Source organism: Engraulis encrasicolus, chromosome 5 (assembly GCF_034702125.1).
Source record: "Engraulis encrasicolus isolate BLACKSEA-1 chromosome 5, IST_EnEncr_1.0, whole genome shotgun sequence".
Taxonomy (NCBI): domain Eukaryota; kingdom Metazoa; phylum Chordata; class Actinopteri; order Clupeiformes; family Engraulidae; genus Engraulis; species Engraulis encrasicolus.
Genome location: NC_085861.1, coordinates 7327051 through 7349762, shown reverse-complemented (window position 1 = coordinate 7349762; position 22712 = coordinate 7327051). Strand labels below are relative to the sequence as shown.

General features: G+C 41.4%; 1 protein-coding gene across 1 annotated transcript; it reads right to left on the bottom strand.

Moving 5' to 3' along the window:
• Window positions 1-267: 267 nt before the first annotated feature.
• On the bottom strand, window positions 268-20553 carry LOC134448899 (extracellular matrix protein 1-like). The gene is made up of 9 exons (XM_063198594.1): window positions 20243-20553; window positions 18858-18926; window positions 15625-15708; window positions 13437-13702; window positions 11449-11660; window positions 10045-10330; window positions 2785-2999; window positions 1972-2059; window positions 268-1293 (listed from the first exon to the last, which is right to left on the bottom strand). Exons 1-9 carry the CDS (start codon window positions 20313-20315, stop codon window positions 1114-1116), a joined length of 1473 nt encoding a protein of 490 aa, XP_063054664.1. The 5' UTR covers window positions 20316-20553; the 3' UTR covers window positions 268-1113.
• Window positions 20554-22712: the final 2159 nt, after the last annotated feature.

Genomic DNA, 22712 nt, shown 5'->3' with positions numbered 1-22712 from the left:
ATGTATTTGCAAAATATCACAAGTTTCTGCTTCATATTGGAATCATCTTGCTAGTCATTAATACCGAGGTTGATAATAGCAGATATATCATGATCATTATGTAGCCTAAATATATTTTGCACTTTGTTTGAAGACATTATTTGACAGTCTCGTGTGAAGTTTCTCCATTAGGGACATCAGGACCTGTAGTAAGTTACGTTTCTCTAATGCCAATGATCAATAAAAATCCTTGTGATAATTGACCAGATGGATAAACGAGTGATAAGAAACAATGGAGAAGCAACTTGTATGGTTGTTGACAATGTTTTTTCTTTATTTAGCAGAATTGATGTTTATTTTGCCACACAAGATATAAGACATTCAAACTGGCCGTGTAAAAGGTTTTGCAAACATAGAAAATGTAGTTTATAAAAAAAACATACAAAACCCCAGGTAACAGAAATACATTTTCTATTAGAATAAAATCAGTGGTAAAAAAGTGAAAAAGTAAAAGTCTGCGTGTCAGTGGCTAGGTACCATTATTTCATATTGACCCACTTATCCATTATTGAAGGGTTCTTTTTCAAAGATAGACTATGTTTTTTTAATAGTTTATTTCCAGAACTTATGCTGGTTATTCACAAATGGTATCACTTTCATGTTTATTTAACTATCAAATTTGTTGTACATGAAAACGTAAATCTTCTCCTTGTCCACCATTTTGAATTTCCAGTAATATACATATTTGGCTAAACTTACTGTGCCTTGGTCACATAGTGCACATTAGTTTATTACTAAATATCCATTATATTATCCCATTTCTGAATTGATGACATACATTTTGAAAATAAACAACTAAAATAACATACTAAACCTTTAAAGGAACAATCCACCATCTTTCCATACTGAGCTATGTTCTGGCACAAATTCAAATTCTTTACTATATAAGGATAGCCCCTTGAAATGAACATCTTATTTTTGAGAGGGTCCTCAACGTACATATATCCACATATCCACACACAATCAAGCTCTCATCTACCAGAGAGGTGTGCATTAACTTGTATAATATCAGAGAAGAACATAGTTCAGTAGTGAAACACATTGGACTGTTCCATTAAAAATGTAAAGAAGAAATCAGTGTAGCCTCTTGAGTGGACATCTTCTCCGACTGAAACCCTTGGTCTTCATTGCCTTGGCGATGGACTTGGTGAGGAGGTCTGAGAGGCACTTGGCTTGGTTTGGTCCGCGGCACTCCGATGCCGACACAGTGGAAGGAGGCTGCACTTTGCATTGCTCCTCCTGAAACTCCGTCATCTACAGAACAGAACAAGATGATGATAATGATAATTTTAAAAATAACAATAACAACATCAACAACAATAATAATAATACATTTTATTTTAAGTGCCTTTCAAGAGGTCACTTCACATTAAAACAGACAGAGTTAATTAATATAAATAGGCTACATTAACATTAATATGAATACATGAACATACATAAACATTAATAACAGTAGCAAGAGTAATGACAAAGCGTCAATGAATGTATGAAACAAAAATAGGAGAAGGATTAAAAGAAAATGGCAAGGAAAAGTTTTGTAATCGTAATATACATAATTAGGTACAAAAAGAAACTGTAAAGCAGTAGGCCAACGTTGAGTGCATGCGATGGTCTTGAGCTTGAATTTAAAAATGGAGAGTGAAGTACACTGACGAAATGTGATGGCATCCAAGAACAGAGTCAGTCATAATGTAATATGCTCAAAATGTTGCTGGACACACTGGACACACTTCACCGTGGTGCCCAGAATTTTTCAGATTCAGATTCAAAGAACTCATTTTCCATTATGGCAACCACAAACAAGTGTGATAACCTTATTCTGGGATGTATGATAGCTCAGCTCAGCTCTTCAGAATGGAACCCCCCCCTAAAATCCATCCAGATACACAACATCAAGAAAAGCAATCTTCTTTCTCCACACAAATTACTTACTGTGTCCGTCAAACATGCAACTTTCTCTACGTCCTCCAGGTGGCAGCATTTCTTCACCATAGCGTCCACTGGCAACTTAACCTGAAGCCTGAAAAGCAGTTACATTATGTTTACATGGATGTCATCACTGTATCGCTAAGGACCATGCTCTTAGTCAGATGACAGACCTACAGTGGCTGTCCAGCAACAATCTGCACAAAAACAGTTTGGCCACTAATGCCACCTCTGCCGTCCAACGGCTCCAGACTTGCTGGATAATTCAACAAATTATGAATCCAGCAGCTGATATGATGTTCCAGGCTCGGGTCATGAGCTTTAAGAGAATGCTTTCAGGATCAGCAGTCAGTCAGCCTGCTATGCTTGTATCATGAGAGTCACATCAACCAAGACTGTGTCTTCCAACAGAGAAAACCCAAGAACCCTGAAGAAGGGTCTGCGCCTATACGCGTGGGTCTCCCCCCTGTTTTTAACTTAAAAATAGCCATGTTTTAATTCAGGCTTTTTAACATTTTTCGACGAGTAGAGTGCCTACACTAGATGTTTACACTGATGTCATCACTGTATCACTAGGGATCATGGTCTTAGTCATGATATTTCCCATGAAGTGATTCAACTTCTCTAATTTATGTTATGTTGCAATGATCACAAAAAGGAGAAATGAAAGTGCCAACTGTGCACAATTCATAAAAAAGCCACTGTGACCTATTTTATTTTACAAAAACATTTTTTTGAACTGTCTTTTGAAGAAAACACAAACTTTTGAGCATTCCATCCACACACATGCACTTAGTATTTTTCATTGTGTTTTCTCACTTCTTGAGGATCTTGTGTGTGTCGCAGATGCGGCGGGGGTGGGGAGTGTCGTGTGTGAGCTCGCGTTGCAGCATGGGATCCATATAGTCCTGGTCCGGAGCTTTGGAGGCCAGGCAGGCCAGCTGCTTCTGGGCTCCCTTCTCCGCGCAGCACTGATCCTTTTTAGCCTTCGCCACATGCTCATCGCCACAGAAACGCTTCATCTCCTCTTCCCACTGTGGACAACATACATACAGGGGACAGTGTTATGTGTGTGTGTGTGTGTGTGTGTGTGTGTGTGTGTGTGTGTGTGTGTGTGTGTGTGTGTGTGTGTGTGTGTGTGTGTGTGTGTGTGTGTGTTGGGGTGATGATGATTATGATTATTACAAAGTAAGACGTTAGTTACTGCATGGGGCAAGCAAGCACCTTGTCCACTGGTTTATTGTAATTATTTTGTATTAATCACTGTAATTTATCTATTTATTATTAAACATTATTAAATAAGCAGTTAGCTTCTGCATGGCACAAGCGAATGTGATGAAGGTCATCTCTTGCACCTGTTCGTCCCCCTCGGGGCTGCGAACCTGCAACCTCGTTAACTAAAACGGTCCGGCAATGGGAGGCACAGTACGATACCGCTGGACTAAAGGACCAGTACCCCAGCCCAATGGCATCGACACTGTATGAGGCTTTGGAGGGAGGTTTACTAACGTTCCATGCCAACTCTGCTAGTTAGCCTCTGTTACACGAGCACCTTGTCCACTGATGTATTCTGATTATTAAGCAGGCTTGCCACGCTTATAGTAATCTCTAAGTACAATTTATTAAGCGGGCTTGCCACACTTATAGTAATCTCTAAGTCCTGTTTAGTTATTAAGCGGGCTTGCAGAGCAAGTTCCGCTTATAGTAATCTCTAAGTACAGTTTCTTGCTTGCTTGCTTGCTTGATTCTCTTGAAGCAGGTCAGTAAAAATAGAAGCCGCTTCTCCCCCTAGGCCTTTCGAGATAGAGACACCGTTCAAACACTAAAACGACTGACTCGGCTTGGAGATTTCAAAAAATGCTTTGTGTGTCCATACCCCTTGTCGTTTTTTCGTTTTTGTCGATTTTGTGCAAGTTTGGGTCCCCATTGAAAACAATGGTACAATGCTCATGAACGAAGGTTCCGCCACTCTACAGAACAGAGTGTAGGAGGCTTTTTTGTTCATAAAACATCAACACCTTCACCACCTAGAAGTTTAGTTGACGCACTGTTAGCGAGCTCTATGAGATGTCTCCAAACTGTGTATCATGTCCCAACTCCCATTACTTTTTAAATGGCAGGTGTTTAAAACCCCCCAATAGCTGTGTCCTATTGATTCTTAAAGTGCCTTTCTGAAGAGGTCAGGTCATCTGCAACAAGAGGTCCATTTGAACCGTTTAACCTATAAACTTCTTTCAAGGACTGTTAGAAAGATCACACGTATGACTCCAATCTGTGCGAAGGACATGTGCCAATTCTTTTTAGTTTTTTAACAACAGCGATCTAAAAACTAGAAACTGTTTTTAATTCTGCCCTCTGCCTTAGAGCACAATACTAACCGCTATACAGTCAATCAGAACAGGTCCTGCCAATACAGGGTTCCATCTCAACTGTCACTTTCTCTCAACATTCTATTCTTAACGAGCAGCTGCACTACCACTCTAGAAGTTTATTGTTCAGCTCTTCAATGCAATGTGATATTGTCTTGCTGGACTGTGCATGACAGCCAGCTACTTTGCTCAAATGTAAAGGTGCTGGATTAGCGATATGGAGGTTGTGAGTTCGAATCCCACTTGGACCGATGTTGATTTTCGAAATTATATCATATGCAGTGTTCCTTAGCCAACTTAAAATAGCATGTATGTCATTTAGTTTACCAACTTCAGTGCCAACTTAAAATAGCATGTAATTTAGTTTATCCCCAAAACACGGGGATTGCTTTGTTGCTTTCTTGTGCAGAGCAGTAAAAATAGAAAATGGATCTCCTCCTAGGCCTTTCGAGATAGAGACACCGTTCAAACACTAAAACGACCGGCTTGGCTTGGAGATCATTTGTACTGATATAGCATGTCCGTGTCTCTTGTCGTTTTCCTGTTTTTGGCGATTTTGTGCAAGTTTGGGTCCACATTAAAAACAATGGTAGAACCTTCATGAACCAAGCTTCCGCCACTCCAGAGAAGTGTAGGAGGCTTTTTCGGTCATAAAACATCAACACTTTCACCTAGAGGTTTAGTTGACGCGTTTTTAGCGAGCTCTATGGGATGTCTCCAAATTTTCAAAGTTTTATCTCCCAACTCCCATTACTTTTTAAATGGCAGGTGTGTAAAAACGACAGGGCTTTTACACTGGTTTTCCCATTGAGTCTTGAAGTGCCTTTTTCAAGAGGTCAGCGCATGTTCCACAAGAGGTCCATTTGTGACTGAACCGTTTAACCTATAAACTTCATTCAAGGACTGTTAGAAAGATCACATGTATGACTCCAATCTGTGACCAGGACATGTGCCAATTCTTTTTAGTTTTTTTACAACGATAATCTAAAGCCCTAGAAACTGTTTTGGATTCTGCCCTCTGCCATAGAGCACCATACTAAGTGCCATTCAGTCAATCAGAACAGGTGCAGCCAATATAGGGTTCCATCTCAACTGTCACTTTCTCTCAACATTCTATTCTTAACGAGCACCTGCAACTGCAATTCTAGAAGTCTATTGTTCAGCTCTTCAATGCAATATGATAAATGTCTTGCTGGAATGTTTAAGTCAGCCAGCTGCTTGTCTCAATGGGAATGCTGCTGGATTAGAGATATGGAGGTTGGGAGTTCGAATCCCACTCGGACCCATGTTGATTTTCAAAATTATATCATATCCAGTGTTCCTTAGTCAACATACAATGCCATGTATTTCATTTAGTATCAATGGCAAAGGTGCTGCATTACAGATATGGAGGTTGTGAGTTCAAATCCCACTCGGACTCGTGTTGATTTTCCAAGTTATATGATATGCAGTGTTCCTTAGACAACTTAAAATACCATGTATGTCATTTAGTATCAATGGCAAATGTGCTGGATTAGAGATATGGAGGTTGGGAGTTTGAATCCCACTCGGACCCATGTTGATTTTCAAAGTTATATCATATGCAGTGTTCCTTAGCCAACTTAAAATACCATGTTTGTCATTTAGTATCAATGGCAAAGGTCCTGGATTACAGATATGGAGGTTGTGAGTTCGAATCCCACTCGGACCCATGTTGATTTTCAAAATTATATCATATGCAGTGTTCCTTAGCCAACTTAAAATACCATGTATGTCATTTAGTATATCCCCAAAACGCAGAGCTACAACACTTTCAAGATGGCTGAATCCAAGATGGCTGAATTGTTTGGCCCATAACTTCTGACTGGGTGGATGGATTTTTTCACCATTTCTTTTAGCTTTGTTTTCTCAATAGTACTTTGTTTCATCTCTGCCCCAAAAGGCAAGCCCGCTTCCAGCATTTTCTGTGAGAATGCAATCTAGTTATGCTTGCTTCTCTTGTGCAGGTCAGTAAAAATAGAAACCACTTCTCCTCCTAGACCTTTCGAGATAGAGACACTGTTCAAACACTAAAACGACCGGCTCGGCTTGGAGATTTCAAAGAATGCTTCGTGTGTCCATACTCCTTGTCATTTTTTCGTTTTCGTTTTTTTTTTTTTGCAAGTTTGGGTCCCCATAGAAAACAATTGTAGAATGCTCTTGAATGAAGGTTCCGCCATTCTAGGGATCAGAGTGTAGGAGGCTTTTTTGTTCATAAAACAGCAACACTTTCACCTAGAAGTTTAGTTGAAGTGTTGTTAGCGAGCTCTATGAGATGACTCCAACTGGTGAAAACATCACGTCCCAATACCCATTACTTTTTAAATGGCAGTGTAAAACCCCCCAATGGCTGTGTCCTATTCATTTTTGAAATGTCTCTCTGAAGAGGTCAGGTCATCTGCAACAAGAGGTCCATTTGTGACTGAACCGTTTAACCTATAAACTTCATTCAAGGACTGTTAGAAAGATCACATCTATGACTCCAATCTGTGAGCAGGACATGTGCAAATTCTTTTGAGTTTTTTTAACAACAGCGATTTAAAAACTAGAAACTGTTTTGATTCTGCCCTCTGCCTTAGAGCACATTACTAACGGCCATACAGACAATCAGAAAAGGTGCCATCTCAACTGTCACTTTCTCTCAACATTCTATTCTTAACGAGCACCTGCAACTACCATTCTAGAATTGTACTGTTCAGCTCTTCAATGCAATGTGATATTGTCTTGCTGGAAAGTTTATGACAGCCAGCTGCTTAGCTCAATGGTAAAGGTGGTGGATTAGAGATTTGGAGGTTGTGAGTTCAAATCCCACCTGGACCCATGTTAATTTTCAAAATTATATCATATGCAGTGTTCCTTCGCCAACTTCAAATTGCATGTCACTGATTCTTGAGAAAGTGGCTAAAACAGGTTGCAATGTTGACAGAAAAAAACAAAGTGAATTACAAAATTATATGGTATATCCTTGTTGACTAAGGTCTTGGCTTTTCAGAAATGCACAAGGCCAATCTCCCCATTTTGTATTTTTTTCAGAAATCAGGCTTTTCTCTAATCACACCTTGTTTTTTGTCAACACCGTCAGACACAATTAAAAGTATTTAAAATTGTATTGATTTGGTTGCATATGTATTTGGAGTTTTTAAGTGATTATGTGTATTTTTTGGTTCACACATATGCCTTTAAATGTTGAAAATTCACTTTTGTTCTATTTTAATACTGTTTCATGTGTTCTAATTTTAAAATATGTACCGTCATACAATGCTTACTTAACGCCTAAATAGAACAAACAATTTTTTTTAATTTCACAAATATTCCTGTAGGCTATTGCTTTGATAATTCAACGACTCCTAAGGAAAATGTTGTAAGCACATTCATTTAAAATGTCCAAAACTCCTTCTTACGGTGGTGACTTAAGAACTGACGGTGGTGACAGTAATCTGAGAGTGGTGAAAATGACCTAATTTGTACCTACATTTACCAAAATAAATAGCCCTCTCAAGTCAATGGCATCTTGCATAAACACTTTATGTTTGTGTGTGCACAGTATGTTTGTACATGTGTTTTTTCTTCATTAGTTAGATTCTCTAGGAAGTAGGCCACTGGATCTTGAAAATGTGGCAAAAACAGGTTTTAAGTTGTTCAAATCCAAAATATAGAGGTGTATTATCATAGATGTAGGTCTTGGCTGTGCAGTGAATGTATTGCCCAAGCTCCCCATGTTTAACATTTTTCATAAAATGGGCTCTTTCTTGTTTTGTCAACAGCGGCAGACAGAATTAGAAGTAAAAACATATGTTTACTGTATTAAAGTGAATTACTTTAACAATTCAACATAACTGTAGATACTTATTGTATGCATATTCTTAAAACATGTCAAAACATGTAAAACATGTGTTTTTTAGTGAACTCCATCAGATGTCACCACCGTCAGGTTTTCTGACATAAAAACCTCCAAATGCCCCTCAGTGGTGACTAGAGTATCATTTTGGATCACAATTATTACTAACATGCCTAGTAATGTTTCATTAACCAGCACAATTTATGGAACAAGATGATGAGCGGAACAAAATCTGACGGTGGTGACATCTGACGGTGTGAGACAAAAAAACACTCTTTTACATATTATGCATTGTTTGTTCACATTAGCCATTTCATTTTCGCTCTGTTTCTTGGGTGCTTCATACCTTTTCTGAGAAAGTATATATTAATTAACAGTAATGTAATGTAATAGGCTACTATTAAAACATCTGACGGTGTTGACAGTTTATGGTTGGGACAGCACCAGTGTCCAATCAAATTAACAAATTGAGGAGAAAATAGTACATTTAGGAGCTTCAGTGATGGTGAAGTATGCAGTAGAGTTAAAGGTTTGAAAAGGGGTCCTCAGTAATGAAAATGACCTTGTGCATACCTGATTTTATTGTCTTTTACAAAAAATCTGACGGTGGTGACCAATATGCTGGACACATTTTGAGCAATCAGAAAATAATAGTAAATATTGTTTTACATGCACTATGTGCACATCTGTAGAACCACTTTGATATGGTCTTTCACATCATGGTGATATTGTTCAATTCTGTTAGTGATTTTTGTATTTTAAGTCAATTGAAATGATGATGCCAGTCCTTGGGACAGGCGTTTTTACAGGGTGTGGACAGGTTTATAGCCATGAAAAGTAATAAAATTACACTTAAATATTTCAAACAACTGTGTATTTGTATAACAGACCCCTTGGCCATTACCTGGATTCATTTTGTTCGTGAAAATGTAGTTGATTTTCAACAAAATTAGCATTTTACTGCTGGGACATGTTTCTGCCAAACTTTCAAGAATCAGTGCTGTATGTCATTTAGTATCAATGGCAAAGGTGCTGGATTAGAGATATGGAGGTTGTGAGTTCGAATTCCACTCGGACCCATGTTGATTTTCAAAATTATATCATATGAAGTGTTCCTTAGCCAACTTAAAATAGCACGTATGTCATTTAGTATCAATGGCAAAGGTAGTGGATTAGAGATATGGAGGTTGTGAGTTCGAATCCCACTTGGACCCATGTTGATTTTCAAAATGATGTCATATGCAGTGTTCCTTAGCCAACTTAAAATAGCATTATCCCCAAAACTACAACACTTTCAAGATGACTGAATCCAAGATGGCTGAATTGTTTGGCCCATAACTTCTGACTGGGTGGATGGATTTTTCCCACATTTCTTTTAGCTTTGTTTTCTCAATAGTAGTTTGTTTTTAATTTAGGTACAGAGATATCAAAATAAAACTGCTCAGCTCTGCCCAAAAGGCAAGCCCGCTTCCAGCATTTTCTGCAAGAAGGCAATCTAGTTCTGATTATCATTATTATTATATTACTAAGTAAGTGGTTACCTTCTGCGTGGCACAGGCCAGCACCTTTTCCACTGACATATTCTGATTATTCTGATTATTATTATTATTATTACTATTATTTTTATTATTACCACTATTATTATTATTATTATTATTATTATTATTATTATTATTATTATTATTATTATTATTATTATATTACTAAGTAAGTGGTTACCTTCTGCGTGGCATGGGCCAGAACCTGGTCACTGACTTATTCAGATTATTATTATTATTACTATCATTATTTTTATTATTATTATTATTATTATTACTATTATTATTATTATAATATTACTAAGTAAGCGGTTACCTTCTGCGTGGCGCAGGCCAGCACCTTGACCTTGCCCTTGCAGCAACTCTTGTAGCCTCGCTCCAGACGGTTAGCGGACTTTGCCTGCCGCGCCAGCCAGCCGTAGCCCCCCCGTGGCAGGCAGCCGGCGTTGTATAGGGGCCGTGCCTTACGCAGCTTGCAGACGTGGCGGATGTTGGAGGCGGAGGGCCGTGCCGGGGGGAAAATGATGTCGGGAATGCTGGTCTCCGTTCCATTGCTGCCTTTCAGGGCCCGCGGAAGCACGCCCTTTGCCTCATTCCCTGTCCTGGACATGGGAATAACAGGTGTAGTAGTAGTAGTAGTAATAGTAACAACAACAACAACAACAACAACAACAACAACAACAACAACAACAACAATACTACAACAACAACAATAACGGCCTTCTTATCAGCCCCTGTCCTGGATATAGGAATAATAATGACATTTTTTTTCAATCGCTTATGCACATTTTTTTCTCCCAAAAACTCCATCAAAGCCTTAACACGTTGTGTGTAAAACATTTTTTTTAGATTTTGAATTATTTTCAAAACATTTTGAGTTTCAGAAAATTATTTCAAGGCCCCCTTGAAATACCCTCAGAACCCACCCGTGGGCCACGTCCCACAGTCTGAGAACCACTACTCTATGGCGCTTCCTCCCTCAGGTTCTAGACTGATTATCATCGACTTTCAAATCTTTTCAAGACTTGGTCTGACCAAGAGCATATCAATTAACGTTTCCCAAACGGCATGGTTGACCCGCCTGTCTAGGTTTGCTACTGGTTGACTGGTGTCCGACAGAGTGGGTGGACTTCCCGATTTTTCGGGAGATCAGAAACGATATTTACATTGTTCTTGCTCTAGAAGCAACACAGAAGGTTTTGCGTCACTAGGAGGTTCATCTTCTCCTCTACTTCCTCTCTGCGCTTTCTAGGACTCTCGATTCCTCTTCTGTTTTAATTTTACCCTCCCACTCCAGCTTGTTTGACAACAGTCGTCGGTGTGGTGACAAAAGGGCTCTTGCATGATGTCGAGCGAGCTCTGCGTGCGTGCGTGTGTGTGTGTGTGTGTGTGTGTGTCGAGCGTGCGTGCGTGCGTGTGTGTGTGTGTGTGTGTGTGTGTGTGTGTGTGTGTGTGTGTGTGTGTGTGTGTGTGTGTGTGTGTGTGTGTGATCTTTTCATGTGTATGTGTAAGTTCTGTGTAAATTATGTGGATTTACCCTTTATGTTACAGTATAATCCACTCACTCTGTCTGCCTCTCTGTCTCGTTCTCTCTCGTTCTCTCTCTCTCTCTCTCTCTCTCTCTCTCTCTCTCTCAATGCCTTGACCAAGACTCCGTTAAAAAGAGATTTCTACTGTCTCAACGTGACCACCCTTGTTAAACTAAGTAAAGGAGAACTACCTGGAACAGGTGCTGTTATTGAAGGTGAATACAGGTGTGTGTCGGGGCGGGACGTTGGGCCCGCTGTAGGGCCTGCTGGGCTGGTAGGAGGGGTTGGGGGCCTCCCTCTCAAAGCACGCCCATCGGGCCTTCTTCCGAAGATTGCAGCAGTGGTAGTGCCTCGTCTTGATGCCAAACTCGTCCTCGCAAAACTGATGAAGGGCCTCCCTCCACTAGCAGGCAGCAACAACAACAAGTATCAGCAGAAGAGCAGGTAGAGCGCACCTAGTCTTCTCAAAAACAACAACTGGTGCTATTGGAGGGTGCAATGTTTCACAAAAAGGGAGGGAGAAATCCTTGAAATCCTTCAGTTGATTTAAAAAGTCCAAAAAAAATCTTTATTTAGTAGAATAAAGATCGTTTAGGACTTTTAAATCAATTGAAGTGCCTGGATCAAGGATTTTCCCCTCCCCTTTTAAAGACGAGTGCATTACATTTACATCACATTACACTTTACACATTACACATTGTTACACATAATTGCACACATGTGTACAATTGAGCATTGACCCTTTACTGGGGACAGTGCAAAGATTCTCTATTCTAATTTAAACCGTCTCTGGTCAGTGTAGGTTTGCACACATGCAGATGTAAGAATGTGTGTGAGCTTGTGTGTGTGTATGTCTCAAAAGTGCAAGTGAACCGGGGCAAAGTGGCGAATGGCATTACTACCATATATGGGCAGAGGGGTGGGCCAATAGGGCTATTGGTCGGGGCGGCACCCGTGCAGGGACAGCACCACTGCGAAACTCCGCCCCCAACGACATTGCGGAAATCGTTGATTAGCACTATTAAGGTGTTATTGCTGTGCTATTACCATGCTAGCAGCGGCAGCAGCATGTGAATAGTCTCTTACTTCATTATTCGAGTCCTTGAGCCAGATCAGAAGTTTGTATCACAAAAGATGGCAAAATCTAATAATGATTTTTGTTATATTCTTCTATGTCTGTGGGATGTGCTTTGGTATGATAACCTTTTCCAAGTGGTACTTATATGTTTACTTTACATCCCTTATGTTAAACCTTACAGACATGGAGTTACAAATTTGCTGTTACCAGAATGGCAATGACCAAGTCGTAGTGCAATACTAAAGGCACTGCGTTATGCCATGGTAGTGTAGTACTGTGGTAGTTAACTTTTCAATGATTATTACAGCATCCCACTGGTGGAAAGGTGTGCATTATGGGCTACGGTTGTCTGTTAAATAACATCACTGGGAGTAGGAGCAGCAGCAGTGTAATCTCTTGCAGCAGGGATGTCGTGCAGGGGGGGTAAAGTGTGACTGAGTTTCCAGGGTCCACACATGAATATAGGGGGCCCACACAGTATCTGAGTTATGTAGATATACCAGAGATTCTTTAACTATATAGAGATATGCCAATGTGATAGATTGCTATGGGCACCTAACATGACCAGGTTCCAGTCTGCCTAAAGGAGCGTGTCATAATACTCCTAGCATTGAATAGAACAATCCTTAGGTCTGCCTAGGTCTGCCTAAAGGGGGATCCCCCCCTCCCCCTTGCAATAATAGAACCCGGAAACAATGGGCCAATGGAACCTCTCTCTCTCTGCTCTCTCTGGATATACTGTATGGCTGGGGGGGTTGATTGGAGCTAATTGTACAAAGGGCCCAACAATTTGCTGCACGCCCCTGTCTGGCGGTCTGATACCAGCCAACCAGCCAGCCAAGGACAACAGCTGCAGCATTCCTCCACTCCTCCTCCACTCTATTTCACTCTTCTCGTAAATCGACAATATACGGGAACACACAAATAAATCAAAATTTAACCAAACAAACTCCTGAATGGGCAGGCAGTACAGAGGTTTGTAAGTACAAATTTGTGCATGATGTGCGTGCGTGCGTGCGTGTGTGTGTGTGTGCGTGCATGCGTGCAAGTGTGTGTTTCTATGGTTCAACACTATACCAGCCACACACTCTTCTAACTCACGGCCTGTCGGGTGCAGCATAATGTCCTGTCCACGTGCTGCTGCCAGTCCCCTTGGCAGCACTGCTGGCCGTACCAGGCCTCCACGCGGTGGATGGCATCGGCCTGTCTGGACAGGTGGCTGAACCCAGTCGAGGGCAGCGTGCCCTGGGGATACCTGGGCCGGCTTCCCCCCTGGAGGCAGATAGCCTGGAGGTTCTGAGCGGTGGGCTGGCCAGGCGGAAACACGACTCTAGGGGGCGCACCACGAGGACTGAACATAGCAGGACCTAATAGGACGGGAGAGAGATAGAGACAGAGACAGAGAGAGAGAGAGAAACAAAGGGCATGCCCACCCCAAAATTATCCCCATTTTATATTGTAGACATCAGTAGGCATCAATTTTACGTAGACACACACCATAAATTGTTTTTACATTGATTTAGGTACTAAAAACAGGGGTGCAAAAAAGGAGGTATGCACTATATAGGCATATGGGCACAGTGTCAGTGGGGGCACCAAAACGAAGGAAACACTTTTTTATGAGATTTAGTTTGCTCTTTGACTCACAAATTTATATTCCATAAATATTGAGTCAATAAAAGAGGACTGGCAGTAGCTACTGTACATGGTGCAAAAGGTGCCCTGTCCTGACCACTTTGTGCAGGGTTTGTTTAGGCTGGAGAGGGGGCATGATTTGCAGAGCCTCTCTCTAATGGATGAGGTGTAGTGTATTGTAGAATAAAAATGGCAACAAAATGATAGAACTTGTAGAGAGTTACTTGTGCACAATCCCAGGTGCTGAACAAAAAAATTACGTATTTGTGGAAAAACGTTCGCACACTCCTTTGGATTTTTTTCTTCGATAAGTTATTTTTCTTTTTATTCAGGTGAATCTGAGGAAGACCGAGAGGTCGACACGTCATCTTGCTTGCCAATGAATGAATAAAAAGAAAAAATAACTTAAAGAAGAAAAAAAATCCAGAGGTGTGCAAACGTTTTTTCTACAAAAACAAAATGATAGAAACCATTTGAAAATGGGCCTTGACCATTAACTGTTACTGCCAAGTCACTGTCAAGGAATGGGTGGAGTAGCGCTCATTGACACAGAATAGAGTGGTAACACCTTATCATGCAATGGCTGTGTATGACCTGGCTAAAAGTTTGCTGCAAGTTGTGAGGAGTCACATTATTGCAAACCTCATGACTGACAAAACCTCATGACTGCACCCTTATTCTGAATCGCCGCTATAGTTCGATCACCCTCATAATCTTTTGTAAGCAACAAAGCACTGGCTGAATTAAAGATAGGTGTCCGAAGATTTTGTGAAGTTGATATTACATCAGTAATTCCCTTTTTTTTCTTCCTGCACACCTCTCGTACATTTCAATATGGTTTGCACAACCCCCAAGCAAATGTTTTCTTGTGCTGAGGGCCATGCAAGTAGTGGAACTCGAGAAGCTGTGGGGAACAACAGGTCAGGCAAGAGCCAGGCAAATGGAAGTATGGCTATGGGACAGCAAATCACAGCACATCATGCATAGTCATCGGGGAATCCTCATTAGACCTGACTTTTTTCCCTGCCCTCACTATAATGGGACTTATTAACAGGGCAGTCATGGGTAAGTGGTTAGGGCGTCAGACTTGTTGCCCAAAGGTTGCCAGTTCGACTCCCGACCCACCAGGTTGGTGGGGGAAGTAATTAGTGCTCTCCCCCATCCATCCTCCATGACTGAGGTACCCTGAGCATGGTACCGTCCCACCGCATTACTCCCTAAGGGCACCATTGGGGGCTGCCCCCTTGCACGGGTGAGGCATAAATGCAATTTCGGTGTGTGCAGGCAGTGTGCTGTGAACACTTGTGTGCTGTGGAGTGCTGTGTCACAATGACAATGGGAGTTGGAGTTTCCCAGTTGGACTTTCAAGGCTTTCACTTGTTGCATGACAAGTCTAGGAGTCATAAATTACACTTCAGATGGAGCTTTCCAGCATACAATTCACCATCCAATTAAAAACTACTTAATGTTCATTAATGCTGTATAAAAACACACATATCCACCATTGCTCTATTCAGCTTGCACGCCCTCTTGTGGCAGGCCACACGGACCCCAGTTTGGGAAACCCTGCATTACATGATGAATAAATTACAACGCAGTTTGAACTCTTTAATGTAGTTGAGTCTGAAACACTGTGTAGACTGTTGTTGTTTACCTGATGGATTAGCGGGCTGTACCTCTGTAAAACCCAACTCAGCCAGCAGATCTTCTGATATCTCTTTCTGGCCCATGTCAGGTCCTGACTCCACACACACACACACACACACACACACACACACACACACACACACACACACACACACACACACACACACACACACACACACACACACACACACACACACACACACACACAGACAAATCAGTTACACACAACAAAGGTACATGGTACAGTTGTCTTTGTCTGGCAAGTTTTCTTGTTTGGATTTTTTGACATCTGTGGAAACACAGTAGTTGAATTTCAAGTTGTTTTTTCTCCATTCCCCTTCAGGTTAAGAAACAAATAGAGTAGAATATAGAAAAGAATAGACATTGCCAGTAAGGGCACACTAATACAGTACATGAGTGGCTGAAAAATCTTTCTTTAAAAAAACCCTCTGGCAAAGGTAGTAGCCTCGTAGATTTGGGAGATTATATGACTATATGCCCCACCAGGTAGCTGAAGGTTTTCACCTGATCAGTGGCCAAGCCATGTATAGCCACTGTGCCCAGGCCACAGAGGGATTTTGGATCTAGCGTAGCACCATCTCTACAGTTTTTTGTGTTAATATGTAAGTGTGAATAACACCAATTAACAAACTCATTGACTACCACTTAGATAAATGTTCAGATCATCATGTTTAGTGAGGAGGCTAAGAAGAACAGTGTCATCTGAAAATTTACCAATGTAATAAAAACCTGGGGCACGCCTATAGTCATATGAGACAAGGTCGAATTGAACTTGACCTGTTGTAGCCAATTTGATAAAAACAAAAACAAATGCCACCTAATTAAGAATGGATTCAGCTAAATTAGCTTTTCAAGAAGAATGTTTCTGCACACGTTTATTTTGGGAAACCGAGGCAAGAATTTATCTGTTTATCAAAATACTCAGCAGGGTGTAAACACAGTATGCCTAAAGTGGAGAAAACCACACTTGCACACAGAGTCCCATTTGCTAAGTTTACACGAGACATTTAAAGGGACACTCCACCCATTTGCATTAGGCTTTCCATTGCTAGACACCCAGTCATACTTTTGAATGGTCGTGCAACACTCTCTCAATTCCCCCTGAGACAGGAGAAATCCGTATTCACCTCTTAACACTTCCTCCTACAATGATGTAAAACTCGTCATTTTGCATCCTTGTAGGAAGAAGTGTAAGAGAGGTGGATTTCTGTTGAGACTACAAGCCTTTTTCCCACCCTTTCAACCCGCCCATAGGGGGTTGGACCTAATGCGCTAACAGACCTATCACAGATCAGTGTGCCAGTGCTTTTGAAATCACTGGCATTAAGTGCATTCGAGTAGTTGTTAACGCATGCATGCGCATTTAGACAGCAATGCACTCTGGATGAAAATGCTGCATGACGGTTAGATTTCCTGTCAAACTTCAAAATTTCGGTGATGTTGCGTTGACAAGGTGACATGTCACATGGTGTCAAACTATCGCGGGATGAATGCGACTGCAGTCAGATCTTGCAACCTCTGCAGTTGCTTATCCCCTTCAACGCTCGTCTGCAGACCGCCTCCGAGGCCACGCGCCCATGAACTGGTTGGTCAACAACTCATTCATGTGTGTATATGAGTCTTGTCTCACACCTCTACACAAGTTTGCGCAGGTCCCCACTTCAGCTCCTCCTCACTGCCTGTCCCCCCACTCCTCACACGTGGTGTGTTAGTAGAGCAAACTGGTGCGAGCTCATCGTCTCGTTCATATTTGTGGCCGACTTTAACTACGCTGTATTTAATAACACCCACATCGTGACAACAAGTTCTCGCTCACGTGCTTTGTCAATGTAAGTCGACAGCAACAAAGTCGTATGGGGCTATAGAGGCTCCAGTAAGTCACAGGCAGAGCTGCCTGGGTGTGGCCTGTGGAACTTGAGCATTGCAATGCATTATGGGGATTGTTGTCACAAATCCACATGCACTAAAAAGTCATTTTCTGCCTTTTCTCGGCCAAGAAAGCAACAAATTGGAAATTTATGCTACTATTCTACATGACCCACTTTCAATACATATTCATGTCTCCACCGGTGAAATGCCCCTTTTGTGTCTCATTTCATTTGGAATTAACTGACTATACTAAAGCTTAATTCCGCTTTGAAAACGTCATGTAAACACCTCTTAATTCAGAATTAAAGGAAAGATCAAAGTATACTCAACGAACTATTTAATTTGGAATGATTAATTTGGAATTAAAAACATCCAAACGTAGTCGTGAGTGTTATTTAGTCAACCACCATGTCCACAGCAAACAAGGCTCGTTCCTCAAGTCATCATCAATGCATTTAAAACATAACCTCCACTCACCTGGCCCCACCAGGAAATCTGGCATCTTAAACTTCACCTCCTTCTGTACCTGCTCCTCTCCGTCCTCTGCACAAGGAGGAAACATATGCATAGAAGGGAAACTAGTCAATTGCCTATCTCCATCCTCTGTACAAGGAGGAAACATATGCCTATAAGGAAAGCTATAACCCATTTCTATCCGCTGCAAAAGGAAGAAACATCTGAATATAATGACAGCTATCAACTGTTTATCTACAGACTACATTAAACAAATAAACCCATTTTATTAAAGGAACACAATGTAGGATGACGTAGTTTGCGCAGTGCCCGTGGCATTTCTGTCTCAAAACACAGTCATGAAAAAATGCTGTTTAAATAAACTTGCTGTGAGAATGTTTTTCATGACGGAATGCAAGAAGTTGATACAAATCTGAATACGGTATGTAAAGCGATTTTTTAAAATGAGAAGTGTTTCCCACGACACTCATAGCGGGTCGCTCTGGCAAAAGTTACATTTGGGGCGCTGTTGCCAGAATGGCAATGACTAAGTCGTAGTGCATTAGGCCAACTAAAGGCCCTGTATTATGCCATGGTAGTGGACTGTGAAAGTGGTTGCGAGAGTCATCGTTCACTTACTAATGACTCAAGTATCTGCTGACTCTGGACAGTGATTGACTAAACTTTTAAGCCCCTTTAACACTTTTACTTTTTGATTAGTATACAAAAGGCAATGGTGAGGTTGGCTGAGGACTTAACAACCTCGGTTTGCTTTCGAATGATTCTCCCCACCATTACTAAACTCTGATAAATTCTTCTTCAGAAAAAGGTTGAACTGTTGTTGTGAATATCATATTTTTGAACATTTAACAAAAAAGAGAACCAACGAATGTTTACCTTCAAATCCCCAAATGTCAGCCAAGTCAAATGTGACCTCTCTCTGCTCCATGTCTGGGTTAGGGTTGTCTTGACATGCGAGGGAGGGAGGGCGAGAGAGAGAACATGATGGTTGTTATTGTTTGCATCCAAACTTGCTCAGGCTGCCTAGTGGCCTGCAGTTCCCCTTCCCTCAATAATGTTTTTGCCGTATCAAGCTTGCTGAACACACACACACACACACACACACACACACACACACACACACACACACACACACACACACACACACACACACACACACACACACACACACACACACACACACACACACACACACACACACTTTCATTCCTATCATTGTGGGGCACTCCCACCATCCGTCTTCCATTCTTACACAACTACTGAAACTAAATTATTTTGCAGATGAGGAAGACAATGTGTACCTCACAAATTATCTCAGTGGGCCATGGTTTTGTTAGGGTAGACTTGATTTATTACCCTGTTCTGAGTGTTAAACAAACACACCCACCTGCAGAGCTGAACTGGGATAAATAAAATGACCTGGGCATTTTTGGCATAGACTGGCCCCTAACGCATCCACCGGCCACTTTCATACTATATCTTGACTAGCCGAGATTTGAGTTCATTCATTGACAAAGTTAAGCACCCAGTGTAGAGAGCATTCGACTACAAGGTGTTGAGCGCGCTTCCTGATCCTTCCAATCCCCAGGAAAACAATGGCATCTGCCCCTGAGGACTATCGGCCCACCGGGAAAACACCCTGTATGCCAGATGACCAGTCCAGCCCTGCCCACCTGTTTGTCAAATGTAGTTTAATGGTGTGGAATCCTGGCTGTCTCCTACCCTCATCTTAGACATCTGGATATGAGGTTTACTACACACAGGTTATATAACAACACATCCTGGCATAGGAGCATGCGGAGACATGTATAACCGCATTGTGGTTTCTAGCTAAATGAAATAATAGATAGGCCCATGTCCATTATGTAGGCCTAAATGTGGCAATGGAACTTGAGTCTCTCTCTCTCTCTCTCTCTCTCTCTCTCTCTCTCTCTCTCTCTCTCTCTCTCTCTGTGTCTTTCTCTCTCTCTCACACACACACACACACACACACACACACACACACACACACACACACACACACACGTGCGCGCTAGGCGCAATACGCGAGTACATAAAAGCCATCAGCCAATAAAGTGCGGAAAGCAGACAATTTCAATAAAACAATGCACTGCTTAAGGTAATAGTGTTAAACGTGCGCCATGGAAATGCGTATTGCCCTGGAATGGCAGACTGATTAAACTTAAAGACAAAGTGAGCGAAGCAACCAAACGCAGCAAAAGTACAGCTCGTACATCAGTAATAACGAGGCAGACACATACCCCTCAAGGCACTGGCCAAAACCCCAAACCACACCACCGCCAGCGTATGTCCCAGGATCGTTGTCCGAGCCATAGCTGCGTCACGATAATAAGACAACGAAACGCCACAAAAACCGTTCGAGGTCCACCTTCTAAACTTCGGGGTAGGCCTATACTCTTCAAGGAACACACAAAGCACGGCGACTGTTCCACGGAAAGTTCAGGGAATGGCCAATATCTAGGTCAGTGTTGCGGCATGCCAAAGCAAGCAAGTTCTGAGTATGCGGTTCCTCGTCTGGCACAGAGTGTGTTTGGACATGCACTGCACATTTTAAGAGAGTGTGTGTGTTGTGTTACTGGCAGTGTTAGGAGGAGGGGAAAGGCACAACGGGAGTTTAGGGGGATGCGGCTTCAGGAGTGAGTCATCTAACTGCTCATCCGAAAGAAAAAAAACACAAATGCGCATGACAAGCTGTTCCGGATAAATCCTTGGCTGAGTAATAATAAAGTCATCCACCTTGGAAAGGGGGACACAATCTCCCCATGACCAGAGGGCCGTGTAGCCAGCCTATGGTCAGCTTTGGCTACACTGCTTCCATTTCCTCTGAGGTCATAAGATTCCTGAAGAACAGTTCTTATTTTCGCAGGTCGGGGAGAAATTCCCAGATGAGGGATTTACTCCCCGTTACACCGACCGAAGAATCTTGAAAGGCATCTTGCCCGAAAGTGCGCATTCTCCGAGGGGAAAACTGATAGGCCCGCATGGCATCTGGTCTCGCCTCTGTGGCAGTGGACTTGAGACATTCAGGATCAGCGCCCTGCGTCAACACATTGCTGAAACGGACGAAATAAAAGCACACACATGATTTGAAAGGATTTTAGCTAAGCAGAACCAATGTCTTCACATCAACATTTATGGAAGAGTTGGCCTTTGCTAATGTTTCAAATACCACAGAATAGAAAGTTAACAGAAAAGTCTCACTCATAAAACCTGTTTTCCCCATTCACTTTGTACCCTCCACTCCATTGTGCGCGCGCACGCACGCATACACGCGCGCGGGAGCACACGCACACACACACGCGCACACACACACACACACACACACACACACACACACACACACACACACACAGCACGTGTATTGCCGCAGTATTGCATCAAATAGTCCTATACTGTACACTAACATATACAATGTATGTATATGTATGTATACATGCACAATACATGTACAATAATATATAGACTAGCAATAAGAGGAATAATAGGCTATCCTCGGAGTAACAGTTTGGTGAAGTTAATGTGCAGCATTTGAGGAATATATCTTCTGAGTAGCAGGCCTTCTTTGCTTAAAAGAGTGACATTTATTTCCAGAATATACAGCCTACCCATTCACAAATGTTATCTTTTTCATGAATACTTATCACCACCATCAAATTGTACGTAGGGCCAATTCATTAGGCCTATGGCTGGGGAAATTTCACTTTTCTCACATTAAAAGGTGTCTCTCTGTGTCTGCCATTTTGAATTTCCACTTAAGGTGCAAAAATGTAAAAATGGGGTCAGGCCAGTAATTATTATTTGTCTTATCTTCATTCATGAATATTTCCTAAAAGATCACATTTGGGAATGGGCATAGTTGGTTAGCCATGGTCATTGTTCACCTGTATTGGGAAAATTCACTTTCTATAGGAACTAGTTCAAAGTTCAGTTCACACATTTCAAAATTAACTAGTTTGCTCATAGTTCATAATTATTTATAGTGCTTATTGTGACTGCTGGTCACAATATTCCAAAGGATTCCTTGCATTTTCCGAAAGAAGAAAAATCCGCACTCACAAACTAAGTCTCATTATTTATTTATAGATTACCACCATGTCCAAAAATGTTGGACATGGTGGTAATCTATAAATAAACAATGAGACTTAGTTTGTGAGTGCAGATTTTTCTTCTTTCAGTTGATACCTTTTATTGTGCACCCAAAGACATTCATTTTTTCCAAGAAGTTGAACGCGTCCTCTGACGATTCCTTGCATTTTCCAGCATTTGTGCCACCAGTAGTCATATACACTCATGAGCTCAATCAGTATTACCCCCATCTTGTGTCCATCATAGAGTATTGCACAGAGGCGTATTGCCTATCTTTAGTTGGTCCTGCAGGAACAGACATCAACAACAAACGGCAACAGACATGAGACATCCACCCAGGTGAAAAAGTAGTTCAATGTAGTATAATAGAAACACAAACGAAGTGTACTTAGCATATTAAAGGTGCACTCGTACTAAGTAAAAGTATGTTTACAATATGCTTATTTAAAGTGAACTTAAAATTAGATGTAATTAAGTTGCTCTCAAAGAAAGTACACTTTGCAAACCATACATAAAGTGCACTTAGAAGATGTTTGGCTAAAGTGTATGTAGAGGAATATACTAATAGTGTTCTAATAGTGAACTTACTAAAAGTGTATTTTTTAATAACATATTGCAATTGCA